The following is a 20,265-nucleotide window of genomic DNA, read 5'->3' as shown; positions in this document are numbered from 1 at the left end:
CTCTTCTGTCAAGACTTTCTGGGTCTGGGTAGCTTTACAGTAAATGAGCCAAAAATACTCTTCCCCCAAAGTAAGCATTTTTTGTAGCTGCCATGGGATTGATGTGTGATCACAAGGGGGCACAGAGGAGTGTTTCCAGTTATAAAAAAAGAGGATTCAGTGATGCAGGAGACAACCTTCTTATTTGAGTCTGATGTGCATGGCAAAGATGTTTGGCTTTCTCAGCCCTCATGGTCACTGTACCACATATCAGAGGGTCAGAAACAGATTAAAAATCAAGGATCCCAACCCAACTGAAGAACTCTGCATTAATGTGCTACTAAGAACCATGTGCCAGCTGTTTAGTGCTCTTCTTTTGGGGGGGCACTTAGTATCACTAAAACCCCATTCTCCAAACCATACACAGTCAATAGCTGAAGCAGGAGAGGGTGGTAACCTCTATGTGGGTTGTCTTCAACTGCGTGATGTTCGTAGCTATACTGCTTCGTGTTTCTGCTGGTGCAGAGAGAGGGAGGCTGTTTCACTGTATTTGTTGCTTCTTTTCTTTTCAGATAATCGATGCTACCCAGAAAGGAAACTGCTCTCGTTTTATGAACCACAGCTGTGAACCAAACTGCGAGACACAAAAGGTAAACCGTGGGATCAAAGCTGCTGGCTTCTCACTTCCACTGCCTTGCGACTTAGCAAGCTCAGAGTGAAAAGCATTTCTCCTTTATCTCTCTTTGTTACTTTTCTGTTCTTTAAATTTATCAGTGATGCTGTTTGAAGGCTTAATCTTGTTAATTCAAAGCAAAACCAGAGTCAAGCCTGGCTTTTGTAATAACTGCTGTCATCTTGTTTTTCCCTTGCTTCAGTGGACTGTGAACGGGCAGCTCAGAGTTGGATTTTTCACCACCAAACTAGTCCCATCAGGCTCAGAGCTAACGTTTGATTACCAGTTCCAGAGATACGGGTACGTTTCATCTGTCTCTGCTTAAGCTGCTGGAAGTGGGGTTTGTGAGCATTGGTGCAGTCTTGCTCCAAAACAAATCATTACAAAGCCTCGTCTAAGAGGACAGCTGGAAATGAACTGGAATTCAGCTGTATAAAAAGCTACCTGAATAATTTTCTTCCATTTCTAACACAGGAGATTGGGAGAGGAATTTCCTGTTTATTTGTCTTTTCCAATTCACTTTATTGCTTTTTTGTTCCACTTCCTACCATCTCTCCCCAGTGGAAATTTCCCAGATAATTATCTTGACTGTTGCTTTCCCCTGTCTAATTATTAATTACCCAAGCTCCAGACTTTGCAGTGCTCTTAAATGATGCCTCTTCTTCCCCACCCACCCCTGGTTTATGACTTTGCAAATACTTGCAGAGCTGTAAAACCCCAATAGATAGGACATCCTCTCTTCCTGGCTGACTCCAGAAGTGGAGGTGTGCAAGCTCCAGTGTGGGCTTTGGCTCGCTTCTCTAAACCTGGGCTGAGTATTTCCATATTACTGCTCGTCCAGGTGTATGGTGAAGTATTTCACTCTCTTTATTGTGATGAGCACAAAACAGCATCTGATAGGCTTGAAGCAACCTGTCACTATGAGATTAATTGTAGATCCATTTTATAATCTCTAGGCTTCTTAATTGAATATAGTTGTTTAAGGAGCATCTCTTCATTTTCCTTCTGGATCCTGTCTCCTGCAACACTGCGGCTCTTTCTGTAAGGAGGAGAATCAGAAACTAATTTTTAATTGTATTTTTAAATTACTTGTGGTAAAATGTCAGGTGCTGTCATGGACTTTTCCTAGTGCAAACTTTCAGGAAGGAAGGCAAACTTTCTGGTTGCTCTTGCAGCAAGGCCTCTTTAATTTTCAGGCACACTGGAATATCAAAGAATCATGGAATGGTTTGGGTTGCAAGAGACCTTAAAGCTTCTCCAGTTTCATCTGTCCCAGCCATGGGCATGGACACCTTTCACTAGACGAGGTTGCTCAAAGCTGGGTTTAGTATTGTGGCCCTGTTAGGGTCTCTCTGATGGAGAATCATTTTGCTATATTGGCCCCCTCTGATACCATGTGTATTTGAGTTCAGTGAGTCTAGTCTTGTCTCAATGGAATTTTCCAGCTCTGATCTTTTGGATGTCCTTCCTGAGCTCAGGTTCTGCTTTGTAGAAGGTCCCGCAGTTTTCTTCCCTGGTTCTTACTGCTGCAAAGCCATGTTCCTCCAGTGGATTATGCACATAAACCCCCCGCCCCAATACCCACAAACCCCCTCACCAAAAAAACCTTCCAAAACAACCATTCTCCCAAGCAACTGTGGTATGTAGTTTAAAATTTATGGTGTGTCAAGTAGAAAATACAGAGGCTTTGTAGAAATATTGCCTCAAGGTAATATAATTTATGTCTTCTGCTCTCCATGGCTGTATATGGAGAGCATATCTACCGCCTGAATCTTACTACTGAATCTTACTACTTCCGCAAATCTTTATTCTGTTTTGAGCATAAATTGCAAGCCTTTTTACTAATGGATGTATAATCCTGATTGCATATTCTTTAGGAAAAATAATGTATTGATTTCACTGTGTGGTAAGAAGTTGGCAGACCCAAGAGCCCCAACTTTTTGTTTCTGATTCATGGTGCTTGACCTGTAAAGAGCCTAGAAGTGAAGCAGACTTTGGTTTCCAGCTGGGACAATACGGGGTCACCATAGCCACGTAAGAAATAAAGACTTAGTTTGAGTTTTCAGTGGCCTCAAAAGCCTTGCCATGCAGAGAAGTTCCTGTCACTTCCTTCTGAGGATGCACTGAAGAGTAAGGGAAACTAACTTGCTGTGGATGGGGTTGATGTGTTATTAAACTGCTCTGTTGCTTATGCCCACCAATAGCAAAGAGGCTCAGAAATGTTTCTGCGGCTCAGCCAACTGCCGGGGTTACCTGGGAGGAGAGAACAGGGTCAGCATCCGAGCTGCTGGAGGGAAGATGAAAAAGGAGCGCTCCCGCAAGAAGGACTCGGTGAGTTTGAGTCTCCCACCTATGCATGTTCTTACTCATGTCTAAGAGCAGCAGCAACCAAGGGCTGACACTGGGCTTCATTTTCTGTATGAAAGTCTTCAGCTTACCTCTGCAGTCATCTGTGATTGGTGACTCATGATGGCGTTAAGGTTCTGTCTTTTCCATAGATGTATTTGTATCATTTTATTTCACAGGTGCCTTCAGTACTTGTGGTTTCTTGGAGCTTTAGTTAAATCTGTTTCTTTCTCTGGGTTACTTAGCAGCAAGTCCTACCAGAGAGGGACTTTCTCAGGTACAGTATCTGGTCATCAGTACTGTGTGCTACTAAAAAGCATACAAAATTCTACCTGGTATGAAAAGTCTGGTTTGTGTTGCATGATTTCTAAATGTTGGGGAAAGGCAGGCAATGCCAGCTTCACTTTTCAGGATGTTACCTGAAATTTGACAGCTGAGAGGGCGCAGATGTTTGCCATCTCCAGGCTGGGATGTGAAATTTGAACCTCTTAACTGCTGTGGCCTAGGGGCAAGACAGCTTCCAGGAGGAACTTGTATGAACATGTGTCGCATTTGTGCTGGCTTCAGTTATAGTTGTGTTTGCAGATGGGTGTGAGTGAAATATGTAGCTTAAATCCAGACTGGTTTTCTAGTCTTTTTATAGCTTTTCATGCGTGTGATCCTTCCCAAGTGGTTCTATGAACTAACTCCCCATACTGAGTTGCAGGGATGGATTCACATGGTAGATGTAGGAAACTGTGCAGAGAAGTTTGAACAATGCAATCTAATGGAATTTTTCCTTTGTGGGCTCTTTTTGCTTCCTACAGAAGGTAGTAGTTCTGTCCTTGAAGATACAAAGCTGTTCCTACAGATAAGATTTGTTACCTGCTCTTTTGGGAGAAGCTGACTTTAAAAATGCTAGCTTCATTTTTATTTACTGTATTGGAGCATCAGGAAGCCAAAAAGTTATTTATAAGTCCTTTATGAGGTATCTTAAAATGCTAATTAGTGGCACTGAGCAGTAGGGTAAATTATGAATGATGATATTTCAGTCTGCATGGAGAGGAATGTGCCTCTGGTTGTAAAGATCATAAATACCCATTAGGTATTTAAAGAAGTAAATCTATTGGCAATTAAAGATAATCTAGTAGTACACATCTGTTTTCCTACATGAAAAGATAAACTTGCCACTGGAAGTATTTTGGTGTGTACCCCTGGAATTTCCTATATGCAGCATTAGATGTATACATCTAAATCATGCCATTCTTTTGGGAAAACGGATGTTGGAGTCTAGGGATTCCTGCCTTTGGCATATGGGCTAGGCAGGACAGCCCCCCATAACAGGCCAGATAAAAGAAACCCAACCATGCTGAGTCAAATTAAAGCCAGGCTTTTTTTTCCATATGGGCAAATTGCTCATGAGAGGCTCCTCTTGGCTCTCCCATCACGTAGGGTGGCACAAGCCTGGTATGACCTGAGTTGTTTCTCTTTGGCCGTGGCAGGTGGACGGGGAGCTGGAAGCGCTGCTGGAGAATGGAGAGGGTCTCTCTGATAAGAACCAAGTTCTCAGCTTATCTCGGCTGATGGTTCGGATTGAAACGCTGGAGCAGAAGCTCACCTGCCTCAAACTCATCCAGGTGAGGAAGACCTAGCTGAAGCGGGGAGACCCACATCCTCTTTAAGCTGTGTCCTTAGAGCTCTTGGTGGATGAAGAGAGGGGAAGTGGGAGAAAGGTGCCAGCAGCCCATGTGTGAGACAAGCAGTTCTGCTTGATAGATCACATATGATTTCCACCCTTTGTTCATTTATGTTTGGTGGAACTTGGCCTGGGTGGTGATGCAAAATGCCCATTTCTAGAAGTAAATGAATTCTTCATATGTAAGGGCTTAGAGAGTAAATGAGTAGTTTGTCAGCTTGAAATTGTAGTTGTCTTCTCTCCAAGATCACCCTGCATTTTAACCTCTGCCTGAGCACAGGTGAGCTGCAGCCGGGTTTCTGTGCCATCCCTTACCGTTAAGTTTTACTCCCCAGTCTGAGCTGTCCACCAGGTAATCATTGTAACAGTTCTACTGTCTGTGTTACTGCTCCTAACCCAGTAGTTACGGCCACTTAAATGATGTTAGATGTGCGCTGGTCTTGGCTGGTGCCTAGTTCTGGCTTCTGTGATGAGTTTGACAGGTAACATAATCCCAGTTGAGCAGTTAGCCGTGTTAGTCTGGGGAAATCAAAAGTGGGTTTTGCCTGTAAGTCTCTGGACTTTCCAATGGACTCTCTTACTGTGGCTCAGAACACGCACTCGCAGTCCTGCCTGAAGTCCTTCTTGGAGTGTCATGGCTTATCTCTCCTCTGGATTTGGATGACGGAGCTGGGCGATGGAAGAGGAAGCAGTGCTAACAACCTGAAGCTGCAGCTGGAGGTCAGTAATTCCCTTGGGTTTGAAGCTTTCCCTTGCAGCTTTAATAATTACTCAGAAGCATGGTGATTTTATTATTTTTTTTAAATGTATGTATTATATGCCAGGTGTTCATGAAAACAAACTTTGGTATCCTCAGAACTACAGCCTTAAAACTTGTGCTTTAAGGGATATCCTTGACATATATGGAAATAATTTGTTCCTGTGGTTTTTCTTAGAGTTCTGAGTTAGCAACATGAGACAAATAAAGATCATTGCCATTACTGTTTAATTCCATACTGAACCACACAGGGAATTTGAGGTATTGACAGTCTGAAGTGGAGCTTGTGTATTTCTGTTTTCTATACACACTTCGCTGTTGCATGCAAAAATACATCTGGAAGTTCCTTTAATAAAGACACTTCTGCAAGAAGGTTGCTATGCAGTTTGGAGAGGCACGCACAGACACACATCCCAAGCAAGACAGCAGAAGCTGTGTGAGCTTTAGAGCTCAGGGTACCTCTTCTCCTGCTGACTTCTCCTTCGGTTTTCAGAAGCAGTCCTTCCCAACCCAGCTTCCTTAGGCCAGCATGATTTTTCTCTGAGCTGATACTTTGCATTTCTGAATGAGCTGTGTCCTACTCATGCCTTTCTCCTCTTTAACACTGTGGCTTAATCCTTGAATGATCCTAGAGTGGTTTAGGTTGGAAGGGACTTAAAACATCACCCGTTTCCAATGCCCTGCCATGGGCAGGGACACCTTACACTAGACCAGGTTGTTCCAAGCCCCGTCCAACCTGGCCTTGAACACTGCCAGGGATGGGGCAGCCACAGCTTCTCTGGGCACCCTGTGCCCTGGCCTCACCACCCTCACAGGGAAGAACTTCCACAGATCTCATCTAAATCTCCCCTCTGTCAGTTTAAAGCCATTCCCCCTTGTCCTGTCTCTACCTGCCCTTGTCAAAAGACCCTCTCCAGCTTTCCTGTCAGCCCCTTTAGGCACTGGAAACTCTTGTAAGGTCTCCCCACAGCCTTCTCCAGGCTGAGCAAGCCCAGCTCTCTTCAGCCTGCCTCCGTAGCGGAGGTGCTTCAGTCCTTGAAGCCGCTTCGCTTCAGGTGATCCCTTAGTAAAATGGGCACTGTTGGTGTCACAAGATGAAGAGTTTCCTATGTGTGCTTTTCTGAGCCTTCAGCTCTTTGAGTGGGATGAGGATACCTGAAGGTTTTTGGAGCCCAGGTCACTATCAGACCTAGTAAGATGGCTTCTGTACATCTCTTTGTGCTGCGGGTGGTTAGAAGGACAGCAGATCTGTTTGCTCTGTAGTGTGTCCTGGGGGAATGCCACCAGTTCCACCTCCTAGTCTGTATTTGTCCTTACTAAGGCAAAGTTTTGGCTGTAATACCTGGAAAGCTTCAGTGCGTGGGGTTCGGGATCCCTGACGGTGAGAGCTTGAGTAGACCTACCCTTACTTCATCTGCATTGTGCTGTGAAGAGCATGTTGCTGTCGATGGGCCATGCATGTTGTGTGCAAGGCATGGATTTGGCAGGTGCCTCCAGTTTCCTCTCCTGCTCTTGCGATGTGGCTTTCCAGTACTTCTATCCAAAGCAGAAGTGCTTGACAGCCACTGAGTGAACGATCCTCTTGCCACAGTGCATCACTCCCGTCTTGCTGTATGGATAGGCACTGCCCCTGAGTCTGCAGAAAGATATTTTGAGACCAAGTCTACAGGGGCTGACTTAATCTGTTGCAGTAACTGCTTTTTGAAGGGAGCTGTTCCCCTTTGGGGCTGCAGTATTTTCTTCTTTGGGGTAGATAGGATCCATCCCACTTTATACATGTTGGAACTGTTGCTCCGAGAGAGTCTCAAGTCTGGATTGTTGTACATACAGTGCCTGTCCTCCTTGCTCCTGGACGTACGGGTGCCATGGCATTGCAGAGCTGCAGGGTAGCTCACCTCCAACTCATCTTGGACTTCTAGCTTTGGAGAAGTCCATGGTCAGGTTAAGGTTAGACTCTGTTTTCCCCTGGAATAGACTCAAGCAATTTAACTTCATTGTTAAGGCTGCCAGTGGCAGCCTTATATTTTGGCGCAGTTAAATAATCTAGAAGTGCCATCAATATCAGAGATGCCCTCCTTGTCTTGTGATTTGGAGGTCCCCAGTTGTCCATACCTCTCTGTGCTTAAGGTTTAACTCCATGAGCAGCAGACTTTCTCCTTCCCACTGACACTGGTAACCCTCCAGCTTCTGCTGCTGTACATGGCACCGCTGTCAAGTAAAGAAAAATCATTTCTCACTTGTTTGCAATCAGTTTGCAGGCTTCTTTTTAGGTCGAACTGTGTTTTGAGTGCTGATTTATCTTGACGTTTCTGATCAAGTTCGTTTCATATAGCACATCTAAATGCTGTGTTGTTGCATTGATTGTCCTAGAAATGTGTATGGCCACTGATAAGTGCTTGAGCTCTTTAAAATCGGTTTAATTGCAACTGATTGCTAAATTACTTTAATTGCTAAATGCTCACTCTTTTCCACACACTTACGGTTTATTTGCTCTCAGCAGCAGTTCACTGCTGTAGTTTAGCCTTGAGGAGGGACATCGTTATTTCTTACCCACGACTTGTTGCCATCATTTTGATATTTCAGTTACCTTTTTGTTGAGAAAAAGAAATTGTTTCAGCTTGAAGATGGCTTTAAATTCTGGGGCCTCTAACAATGTGATTTTTTTTTTCCTTTGCAATTAGATTATGAAGACACTAGAGCTCCTGCCTATACCTACCAAGAACATGCTGGAGGAGAGCAAAGTGCTTCCCATTATTCAGCGCTGGGCTCAGACCAAGACTGCTGTCCCACAGCTCAGCGAAGGGGATGGCTACTCCAGTGAGAACACTTCACGGGCTCACACACCACTCAACACACCAGATCTTTCCACCAAGCAGAGTGGTGAAGGTGACATGGACACCCCCAAGAAGCTGGTATTTCGGAGGCTGAAAATTATAAGTGAAAACAGCATGGACAGTGCCATCTCAGATACAACCAGTGAGCTGGAAGGGAAGGAGGGCAAAGAGGACCTGGACCAGCTGGAGAGTGCCCCGACGGAGGTGTCAGAGGAGCATCAGCAGCAGGACATCAAAGCTGTCATTGATGTGCCGGTGGAGAGCAGCAAACCCCAAGCTGCAGAGCTGGAAGTTGAGCCTGAGGCAGAGATCAAAGAGAGCAATGGTGCAAAGCTGGAAGAGCCCATCACGATGGAAACGCCGTCTCAAGACGAAGAGGAAGGTGTATCTGATGTTGAGAGTGAGAGGAGCCAAGAACAGACTGACAAAATTGTGGATGTGAGCGATTTGGCTACCAAGCTGCTTGACAGCTGGAAGGAGCTCAAGGTAAGAGGCACCTATCTGCAGCTACACCACCTCCACTCTTGCTAAAGAAAATGCAGAATTGTTTGCAGTTCAGTAAAAACGGGGTTGAGTTGTTGTCCTGTTGGTAAATGTTTGATAACTCAGATTGCCTTTCCTACACAGAAGGGCTTCTCTGGGTGCTTTCTGTATATCTCCTTTTGTTGCAAACTGCCCCGTGCATAACTTCGAGTAGATTTCCAGGCATTGGTGCATTGCAAGCTGAAAACAGCATATAATTCAGTTTGGGCACACCACAAAGACACCTTAGTCATGAAGTTATTTTTGAGGCTGTTCAGGGGGAGGACAGCTCTGAGGAATTGAGACTCTCTTCCAACCCAAACCATTCTGTGAAATGCCACAAGCATTTTTGGTTGAAGCGGCCCAGTATCTGTCAATATTGAAACAAATTGAAGCACTATCTACTCCTTACTTCAGTTATCACAACATCATCAGCATTTCCTGTCCTGTTAACATCTGCTGTTCATCTGCAGTGTATAGAGCCTCCAGATTCTGGTCTGCTGGCCATATCGTGTTCTCTCAGTAGTAGTTGTGTGGGTTAACTTCATGTTGTTTGCAGTTGGTCTTTAGACCAGGTAAATACTCAGATTTGTGGGTATTATTTGAGCCTTTAAAGACTGCTAGGGTATGCAGCTACTCATGGTTTTGATCCTATTAAGGTCTTCCTCAAGCAGATATCCTCTTTAAGAGAAGAGCTTGGTGGCTGCAGTCTGCCATCTCTCTTCCAGAACCAGGTGTGGGGCCCTGTGCAGCATAGGTGACCAACTTGGCCACTCAGTCTTCAGCTGACAGCTCTTTTGATGGGCCATAGGATGACGTTCCAGTAGCTCAACGCTCAACAGTTCAGGCATTTCCTGGGGTGTCTTTATGTCTTTGGAAACCTCTTGCCCATCTGCTGCTTTTGTAGGATTATATTCTTTATATTTGAGAGCAGCAAGGGTGGGAACCTTGAAGTTGCTTTTACACTTTAATAAGTGTAAAAACGTACACTTATCTGTAATCCCCTTTTGCTGAGGATCCAGCAAAGGAATCAAAGGCATTGCTGTGCTTCTGGCACGGTGTGGGTTTGATGGAAAAGGTTGTGGAGGATCTTCTGCCCTTTTCTTAATCAAGTGTCTGTCCAATTCTAATTACTGGAAGTGGTTTTTAGGCAAATTTACTTTTTTATGATGCAGCATGTAGCTAAAGAGTTGATTTACCCATTGAATCCGATAATGAGTAATTATTTAGAGGAGGCTAATAAAAATGGTGGGTGTTACGCATACTGCGACGTCATGCGCGGATGGAGACCGCAGCAAGCTTTGTACTGTTCAGCAACCATAGCTACAAGAATCAGCATTTATTAAAACGTATCTAGAGACCTTCATCTCTGAATTTTTCAGAAAAATCAGACATTTGCTGATTATTGGCTAGATTTTGGTTTGTAGACTCTTAAAATTTATGCGGGCCTCGTGGTCTTCTTTACTGAAGTGACACTGTCAGGTTGAATTTATGGTCAAATTGGAACAGCATCCTTTTCATTACTTGCTAGTACCTGGGATTGTTTAAACTGAAAGCAAGTCTTATCCTACACTGCTTTGCAGATAGTTTTGCTCTGGACTGCCCAGCCTCAGTTTTATGTCGACTCACTTCCAGGGTGATGTGCTGTGGTGGTTAGACTTGAAACAGCACAGAAAATATGTTGAAAACCAGTAATGAAAAGTGTAAAGCTTCACCAAATGAGTGACTCCTCCGAAATGGTGGTCTGAGACCAAACTTGATCTTAGGGTGTCATTTTATCACCAGGACTTGTGTTTTCTTTTGAGCTTGGAGGAGCTCGGCCTTGGCTATCTAGAGTTTGGTCGAGCTGTGGTGTCACAACTTGTCAGTGTTGCTATTTAAGGGTGGATTCACGTCTCTGTGTACTTGCTAATTAACTTCAAGTCTTTATAAAGGATGCTAATAACCTGATGCAGCATGAATGTCTGGTTGTAGGGGTGGGTTTGTATCTCACAAGCTTTAACTTTGTAGTAATCCCAGCAAATCCAACCCCCAAAAGCAGAATCATGCCAGGGGTCTGTGAAAACTCATTTCTCTCGCACAAAGCATTTTTGGGGAAACTGTGACATGGGGCTTCATTCTGTCCTAGATGATATCATGGCACTAAGAGTTAACTGCTTCTGTCCGATTCTCACCTGTTAAGATGCCAGGTGCCACCGTAGCCCAGCCCAGAGGTGGCTGATGTCTAAAAGAACAGACTAAGCTGGCAGAGCATTGCTTTAGATGGAATGCTTTAGAACCCAGTCACCCCAGCAGCATGAAAGCCAGGGGCCTTTTCCAGCACTTCCAAGCTTTTTAAAAGCTGTCTTTGTTTTGAGTAGTGGAGCATCTGCAATAACTGGCATTGGATGGGGGGTGGGAGGGTCTGAAACCTCGTAACTTAAGCTATGTCCTCTCCAGTCCTGCTGATGACCCCCTTGTAATTTCAACCATTTCCATCTAGCTTCTCAGGGCAGCAAGGAGCTGAACATGTGTCTCCTTTTCTCAACTCCATTTTCAACTCCGTGCTGAAGAAGGGAGAGGACATAGCGTGCATACGGTGAAGAAACGGGAAGATGGTTGGGAAGCTGGATGATGCATGAGCAATATAATAGGTGAAAAGAGGACAGAGGTGGTTAACTCATTGATGCCGACGTTATTTTGGTGTGTCCATTGCCGGCAATGGACGTCGCTCCGGGAAAATCCCAACTCCTGGCATGAAAGGATTAAGTGAGCTATCTTTTTCTATACCTCTATACACAGGACTTGTAAGTCCTCAGCTTACAGGGCTCATACACTCTGACTCCTTACCCATGAGGAGTGTTGGCCACTGCTACATACCCATCACAGCACACACTCACACTCCCCAGCGGGGTAAGTTTTCAGCCTGGGCTTGTGCATGCTGTTCCTGCCCTCCGAGGAAGCAGTGCATATCTTCTCCCATGCTGAAAACTCACTCTGAGTGGCAAGGGCTGGTTGGTGTACACAGGTGGTGGTTCAATGTGATTCTTCCAGGCACCTTAGCTCACTCCAGCCAGAGGATTGCGCTCAGGTAAGACTCTGTGGACTGATCTGTACAGCCAGACCCATGATGGAGGCAACACATGGTGCTATGGCAAACAGACTGCTCTACCCTCTTGGCATCACGGGAGCAAGTGTTAGGGTCAGCATCACAAGGCATAGTAAACTTTTCTCAACATCCTTCTGATGGCTTACATTTCAGTAGCTAAGGCTGATGGACAAGAGAGCAAGTTTGGCTTCAAGTGTCACATGTGCTTTAATAGCATTGGTGTTTCAGGGTTGTCTGGCTGTTGGGGTTTCCTCACCATTTATGCTGAAGCAGGACCTTGGGGTCCCACAGCTCTGCTACCCAAGTTGTAGGCTTCTTGTGATGATCCATTGCACATCTGCAGTATGTCCATAGAGAACCTGCGTGCTCTGCCGACTGACTGATGCTGTGTGAACACAACCAGCATGGCGGTGCTGGCTGCTGCAGGATGTTCCACTGTGCTAGTGTAGTTTGGGCACTGCTCTGCTGTGGGTAGAACTGAGTTTTTGGCATCTTCCTCCACTCCTTGAGAGCAGAGGATGGGCAGGGGATGCCCTCACCTTGTGCTGAGGGAGCAGGTAGGAGTTGTAGTTGTGGGGATCCCCGGTCCTTGCCCTTGTGAGTTGGAGGAGACCTTTTTAATTTCAGAAAAACCTTCTGAAAGAGCCAAGTATTTTGGGTTTAAAAGGTTTTGGTTGGATAGCTGTAGCCTCACAGGTATTTAGCAGTGACTTGGGAGTTCAAGCCTGAAGTGTCACCCCAACTTTGGCTAAGGTGGACCTTCTTTTTTTGCAACGACAGCTCCCATTCTGTGAGCTTAATCATCAGCTTGAACAGAGATAGAGATACCAGAGCTTGAGTGACCCAGGCAAACTGAGCCTTTGTCTTCCTCTGAGATAGTATTTACAAATCATGTCTGATACATCTTGATAGGACAGCCCTGTGAAGCTGCACTTGCTTGTCCCTTTTCCTAGACAAGCCGTCCTGGGAGTGACTGGCTCCTGCTCCAGCACACACATCATATGCTTTAATTAGGAGGCTTACAATTTGTTGTAACTTACAGCAAGAAATAGTTTGCAAAAACAATAGGCACTGGTGAGCAGCCAGGCTGTTGTTTGTGGTGGGGTTTTTTGGCCTTCAAGCAGGGATGTTGTGGCATTAGTCCTTTCTCTTGCTGTCCTCCATCCCTTGGCATCATGCTAGAGCTTCGTGCTCATGCAGAAGGTGTGGGGAGCTGCAGAGGGAAGGAGTGAGGGAAGCAAGGAAGAGGAGATCCAGCTCTGGCTGGTGGAGCATTGGATATCCAACCTGGTAGAGGACAGATTCGGTTGCATGGTGTTTCTTCAGCAAATCAATGACTTAAGTTCAGAAAACTACAGAGCAGAGTTAGGTGAGACAGCATGGTCTGCAGGTTGTCTTGGCTTAGAGCATGTAAGCCCTGCCAAATGTGGCGAGCTTTGGTGGGCTGCAGGCAGCTTTCCAGAGTAATCCCCTTGGCCTTAGGAGAAGCATGCCTGCTCCCTGTTTGGGCGGCAGAGGTTTTGAAGCATGGGTGTGTGGCTGGATTGGTGTAGAGGAGCGGTAACCCCTTTGCCAGCTGTGCATCTGTTGGCACAAACACAGCCTCCATCCAGTTGCACCGTTGTTTCCCTGTGCCCATCGTTGGTGTCCATTGGTCTTCTCCAGTTTAGTCTTATTAAATCTGAAATAAGAAGCAGCTAAGGGGCAGACATCTGGAGAGCATTTTCTTAGGCACAGTCTTCCTTTCCTACCGCTTTGAGTCTTGAGACTGTTCTGCAGCTCTTTTGCTCCTCCCAAGCCATGGATGGTTTTGTGTCTGCAGCTGGACGGCCTAAATCCTGGGGGATTTTTAGTTTTTAGTTCTTCTCTTTTTGTTCATAACAGACTTACACTGCTTTTCTTTCTGTATTTAATTTTTTGTGCAACTCATTAAAAACTGTTCTGGATGGTAGAGAGCCATTTGGACTCTGTTAGCGGCGGTTGCATTGATTTAGCAGTTATGCACGCTCAAAGCCAGCAGCTTCCGTTTCCAAAAATAAAATAGGCTTTTCTTCGGAGTTCCCCCTGGCTTGCGTCTGGTTTGACCACCATCTGGTTTTCATGGAGCAGTTCTGACATACTCCTCTGTTTGTTCCTGCTTCAAAGACTCTGCTGCCTCCCATCTTCACCAGACTGATGCTAGAGGCTCTGCAGCCCCTTGAATAGGTCTGTAGCCGCACTCCAGCAAGACGTTGCTTTCTCTCTGCTTCATAATTGTCTTACATTTTGAGCCCCTTGGACCCTTGTTAGGGCAGTACAGTTTGATGGGTTGGATCCTGCCATTTTCTCCCTCAATGCCTTCTGTTGCTGTCGGCACAGCTGCATCTTTCTGAGGAAGATGCTTTCTCCTACCTAGGGAGGGCAGATGCTTTCTTTCTCCTTGTACATTCAACCATCATTGACCTCGAAGATTAGACTTAATTATCTCTGTTGAGCTGAAATTGCTGTATTTCTTAGTTGCACTTTGGATCTTCTGCTGCAGCTGAAGCAATGCATGCCTGGAGTGAACAGTGCTGTGTTTATCAAATCCACTTACTACTAAGTGGCCCCTGTCCTTGTTCTATTCCCACTGACCCTTTTTTTCCTTATTTTCCCATTGCACATCCTCCTGTTTAATGGGACAAATCTCTTGGGAGCTGAGAAACCTACTCCAGCTTAGCTCTTCCTTACACTTGCCTGCTGCCTTGTCCTTTAGCTGTCCTGGCCGGTTCATCCATCGTAGAATCTCAGAATCATAGAATGGTTTGGATTGGAAAGGACCTTAAAAGCTCATCCAGTTCCAACCCCCTGCCAAGGGCAGGGACAGCTTCCAGTTCACACTGTCCCACCTCTCCAGCCTTCCTGGGCCCCTCTGGATGACATCCCTTCCTTCCAGCATGTCATCTGCATCACACAGCTCAGTGTTGTCTGCAAACTTGCTGAGGGTGCACTTGATCCCACTGTCCATGTTATGCCGTGGTGGCTCCTCATCACACCATCTTCCCTGCCGATGGGACCAGCCCTTGGGCCAGACATGAGCTGTTTTTTTGAGCATGCTGCTCTGTGGTGTGTCTGAGAATGAGCTTTTGGGAGGTGATGTGAGAGAAAGAAAAACAAATACAGAAAACCTGTTGTTTGTGGGTGATTTGGGTCTGCAGAAGCTGCCCTTGTAGTCCGTCCGCTCCTTCCTGCACAAGCCAGTAAGAGGCAAAACTGTCCCTGCCTCTGGACGGCGAGTAAATAGCAATATATTGTCCAGCGCAGAGCCACAAAGATGATTAAGTGAGTGGAACACCTCCCTTATGAGGAGAGGCTGAGGGAGCTGGGTCTCTTTAGCTTGGAGAAGAGGAGACTGAGGGGTGACCTCATCAGTGTTTACAAATATGTAAAGGGTGGGTCTCAGGATGATGGAGCTAGGTTTTTTCAGTGATGTCCAGTGATAGGACAAGGGGCAATGGGTGTAAACTGGAGCATAGGAGGTTCCATGTGAACATCAGGAAAAACTTCTTTACTGTGAGAGGGACAGAGCACTGGAACAGGTTGCCCAGGGGGGTTGTGGAGTCTCCCACATTGGAGATATTCAAGGCCGGCCTGGACAAGTTCCTGTGTGATGTACTCTAGGTTACCCTGCTCTTGCAGGGGGGTTGGACCAGATGATCTCTTGAGGTCCCTTCCAACCCTTGGGATTCTGTGATTCTGTGATTGTCTTTATTATCCCCTTTATTATTGTCTGTGTGCATCCCTCCCCGCCTCAAACAGGGAGCTGCCGCCTTCTTTGCATTTAGTTAAAAACACACTAGATTTGGGGTCTTTCGATCCATAGCAAGCATGTAAATAAGTAAGTAACAATTTTAGAAGGGCATGTGTACAGGCTCCCATCACAGCATATGTATCTGCAGCTGCTTCAGACTGCACGTGTTTGCTGTGTTGTGTCCATAGGCCATGAAAAAGCAAAATGAGTATTTAAAAAACTAAAAATCTTGGCTAACCTAACTTCTTTTTTATAACCATCATCAGCACTTTTGAAGTGGTTTTGTCTTGTGAACAAAGACCACAGCGGGGTGCCTTATACTTTCATTTATTTCACCAAAGGAAAGCATAGTTTCTGAGCCCACGGGGTGCATTTTTTCCTAACACATTAAGAGGGGCATTCTCAAACCTGGGATCTCTTGTTAAATCTTGTGCTGGAGGTGGACACATAGCTAGTGAGGGATGCAGTTGGGTGCAGCTGGGCAGCCCAGCAGAGACACCAATCAATTAATTTAATAAATCATTTAATTTCCATTTTTTAGCTGTAAAAAATCAATGGGTATTTTATGTAGAAGATAAACAATACATAAGGTTGAGAGTCAAGTTGAGGTAAAGCTTTGTATGTCTGACTGTAGGGAAGCTCTAAATATGCAGCTAGAAGCAGCCTTCATTCACTCCTACAGTAACATTTCAGTACATCTTTTTCTCCTCTCTGCCTCATCAGTGACCTAAATTAAAGGGCATTTTAGTGCCTTAGGGAAGGTCCTCAGTGTTTTTCCTGTGATGTGCAGTCAGTAAATGTGGCATCACATGGAGTATGGAGAATTAACACTGTTCAGAGGATCTTATGGTCATGGACTTGGGGAGGTGGCATTGCTGAGGTTTTGGCTTTGGGAGAGTCAGTTAATTTACATGCTAGAAGATCACAAATGCTACAAGCCATGAGTAGTAGCCTGAATGTGTTTTAGCAGTGCTGGGGGTAGCATACAGTCCAAATGGGGATCAAAACTAGGCATGGGCTTGGTGGCCCAGCAAAGGCTGGGTCTGGGGCACTTGGAGGTACAGAGGTGCATTGGGTACACATCACAGAATCTTAGAATAGTTAGGGTTGGAAAGGACCGTAGGATCATCCAGTTCCAACCCCCCTGCCGGGGTCAGGGTCACTCACACTAAACCATGTCACCCAAGGCTCTGTCCAGTCTGGCCTTGAACAGTGCCGGGGATGGAGCATTCACAACTTCTTTGGGCAGCCTGATCCAGTGCCTCACCACCCTCACAGTAAAGAACTTCTTCCTTATATCTAACCTAAACTTCCCCTGTTTAAGTTTTAACCCGTTACCCCTTGTCCTGTCACTACAGTCCCTAATGAAGAGTCCCTCCCCAGCATCCCTATAGGCCCCCTTCAGATACTGGAAGGCTGCTATGAGGTCTCCATGCAGCCTTCTCTTCTCCAGGCTGAACAGCCCCAACTTTCTCAGCCTGTCTTCATATGGGAGGTGCTCCAGTTCCCTGATCATCCTCGTGGCCCTCCTCTGGACTTGTTCCAACAGTTCCATGTCCTTTTTTCTGTTGAGGACACCAGAACTGCGCACAATACTCCAGGTGAGGTCTCAGGAGAGCAGAGCAGAGGGGCAGGATCACCTCCTTCGACCTGCTGGTCACGCTCCTTTTGATGCAGCCCAGGATACGGTTGGCTTTCTGGGCTGCAAGCGCACTCTGAAGACGGCTCATGTTCATTTTCTCATCACCCAGCACCCTCAAGTCCTCTGCAGGGCTGCTCTGAATCTCTTCTCTGCCCAGCCTGTAGCTGTGTCTGGGATTGCTCCGACCCAGGTGTAGGACCTTGCACCTGGCATGCTTAAACTTCATGAGGTTGGCATCAGCCCACCTCACAAACGTGTCAAGGTCCCTCTGGATGGCATTCCTTCCCTCCAGCGTTATCAACTGAACCACACAGCTTGGTGTCATCGGCAAGCTTGCCCTGTGTTGCTTCAGGTCCTCAGTGCTCATGAGCATGCAGGTGGTTGCTGTGGTCTCAACAGCTGCCCATTCCTGCCCCTGTCCCTGTGGATCTGCTGCCCTGTAGCTGAAGGGGTCGTGGCTTGGGTTGAGCTAGGTGGGCATGGCAGCATGCTGGTAGTGCAGAAAGGAGAGGATTTCCAGGGAAAATAGAGCACCAGCAACACCTCTGCATCCCGTTCCTCTGCTCTGTGCTCTCCTTATCCCATTTTCTTACTTCTGCCTCTTTTGATCCGTGTCAAATGTGTAAATAAACAATTATTTACACACAATTAAAAAAGGGCCTATTTGTGGGCTCCTAGTGCCTCTTGGTACTGGAATAGCCCACAGTACACACAGTAGCGTATTTGTAAATGCTTCAAACTGCAGGTATTCACGGTGTTGTGTTCAGGCTCCATGGAATAAGTATTCTTTAAAAATCAGAATCTTGGCCAAAATTATTTTTAACTTTCAGCAGCACTGTTGAAGTGGTTTTGTCTTGTGAACAGACCACAATGAGATTTATTGTACTTCCATTTTTTCACCACAGGAAAATGTGTTTTCTTAGGCCAAAACGTGGGGCTTGATACCTTTTCCTTAGATGCATATATATGTGTATGTTTCTTAGCTAAAAGGTGGATATAAAAAGCATCAGGCTGCTTAAAGGATGGGAAAAGTGAGTTTCTTTGGTAGGTTATCTGGGCCATGCTTCTTCCATGCGTCGTCCCCATGCCTGATGCTCAGGCATGATTTTCCTGGATAGAAAATGCCGCTTTTCCTTGATAGAAGAAAGAACCATAAAATCACAGAATTGTTTGGGTTGGAAGGGACCTTAAAGCTCATCCAGTTCCAACCCCCTGCCATGGGCAGGGACACCTTCCATTAGACCAGGTTGCTCAAAAGCCACATCCAACCTGGCCTTGAACACGGCCAGGGATGGGGCAGCCACAGCTTCCAGTCCAACTGAAACCATTCCGTTCTACAATTCTATGGTTTATCAAACACAAAATGCTGATCAGAGGCAATATATAGAAAGCACCCTAATGGTTTACCTAAACCCAGAACTTTGTGTCCAGAAACATGATTTTACTGTTTGTTTTAAAATTATAATTGAATTGTTAAATTATTAGTGCTGTGTTATGATTCTCGCAGGCTTGTAGATATTGGGCTTGTTCTTGTGAGTAGGTGTAATGCTGACCCTGCTTGTTGTTTGCTTTGTAGGAGGTGTACCGGATCCCAAAGAAGAGTCAAGCAGAAAAGGAGAGCAGTGGTATGTGTTCACATTTTGCTGTGTATCGCTCTGCTCCTATGAAACTACTTAATTTTCCCAGTCTGGGATGTCAAGAGATGTTCTGCCTGTGTGTTCCTACTCCTTGAAAACAGTTTCTTTAAACAGGAAAAATAATCTTAACAGTGGGTGTTGGGAAATGTAGCCCTGAGGCTGATATGGGGCGGTCTGTAACTTGTTTGAATGGAGACTCTCTTCCCTACTGCTCTGTTGTTGGGGGAATTCCTGCTGGACACAGGAAGAAACATTTTCACCATGAGAACAATCAGCCATTGGAATAACCTCCCCAGGGAAGTGGGGACTCCCCAGCATTGGACTCTGTTAAGACTGGGCTGTACATGCTGCTGGGCCATCTAGTCTGGGTTATGCTTTGCCTAGAAAGGTTGGACCAGGTGATCCCTTGAGGTCCCTTCCAGCCTCAGATCGTATGATCCTGTGATTCTGTGACTAACAGAAGCCACTGAAACTGTAGGAAGAAGGAGCTAGAAATACTCTGAATTTACAGCAGTTCTCTCCCTTTTATCCATGCTCCCCAGCAGCTGACCGTGGGAGAGAGACAGCTGGCCCCAAGGACCAGACTCCTGCTCCGAAGAACCCCATCCTGAGCAGAGAGCGCGATCCCGAGAGGCAGAGCCAGAGTAAAGAGAAGAAGAGACGGAGGGACTCGATGTCCCCTCCATCCTCAGCATATGAGCGAGGAACAAAGAGGCCGGAGGACAGGCAAGTTGTCTGGCAGCAGTGGTGGCAGGGCTGAGACTGCCAGACTGGGAACGTTGGATCTGGGATAGTCCTGGGTCAGAACGCTGGGAAAAATGGTCCTGGTGGTCTCTGGAAACACCCAGGATGGGTAAGGGAATTTTTTGCCTGGAAGAATCCTGTGTGCATGGTGAGATGCATTCCCTGGCTTCTTGCTGTTAGGTTGCCTTTCCTCTTGGATAACCATTGTCTTCTTCAGTCATGTTCTGGGAATTAGGTGGCTGTTGACAGGAATTATATCCAGCTCTCACACAGGAACAAGGGATGTAGCCCTCCTAATGCAAAGAGGTCTTCTGAATCCATCAAAATCCATTCCCTTCTACATCCCCTCTCCTGAGTATGTTTGGGGATTATTTTAGACTTGAACTTAGAAGAAGCCTAAGCATGCAGAAAAGCTATCGGTGCATAAGTCAAACAGGATTTCTAAACCAAAACGACTTCCTTGACCAAATTAATATCCCCCAAAATCAGTGAGTGCAAGGAAAGTGACCCAGGTAGGTATAACCTTGCTAAGCTGTTTCCATGTCTCCTGCCTTCCCTGGGGGATGGTGGCATCACGCTGCACTGGCTGGGAAGCCAGC

General features: G+C 46.0%; 1 protein-coding gene across 3 annotated transcripts in view; it reads left to right on the top strand.

Annotated features, from left to right (window-relative positions):
- The window catches only part of SETD2 (SET domain containing 2, histone lysine methyltransferase), a 64,638-nt gene that overhangs the window by 32,148 nt on the left and 12,225 nt on the right, over positions 1–20,265 (top strand). For 2 of the 3 annotated variants that reach the window (XM_061365724.1, XM_061365708.1), the window contains 8 exons: positions 552–629; positions 855–952; positions 2,857–2,983; positions 4,480–4,614; positions 5,265–5,393; positions 8,112–8,750; positions 18,862–18,910; positions 19,465–19,648. In XM_061365724.1, the coding sequence (XP_061221708.1) occupies positions 552–629; positions 855–952; positions 2,857–2,983; positions 4,480–4,614; positions 5,265–5,393; positions 8,112–8,750; positions 18,862–18,910; positions 19,465–19,648 (1,439 nt within the window). The remainder of the gene's footprint in view (positions 1–551; positions 630–854; positions 953–2,856; positions 2,984–4,479; positions 4,615–5,264; positions 5,394–8,111; positions 8,751–18,861; positions 18,911–19,464; positions 19,649–20,265) is intronic. The other variant, XM_061365717.1, reaches the window with a different exon arrangement.

Source organism: Neopsephotus bourkii, unplaced genomic scaffold (assembly GCF_033783945.1).
Source record: "Neopsephotus bourkii isolate Nb327-2 ecotype Australia unplaced genomic scaffold, CSIRO-AGI_Nbou_v1 NB_122, whole genome shotgun sequence".
Lineage (NCBI taxonomy): Eukaryota > Metazoa > Chordata > Aves > Psittaciformes > Psittacidae > Neopsephotus > Neopsephotus bourkii.
This window is presented reverse-complemented; position numbering and strand designations above follow the sequence as displayed.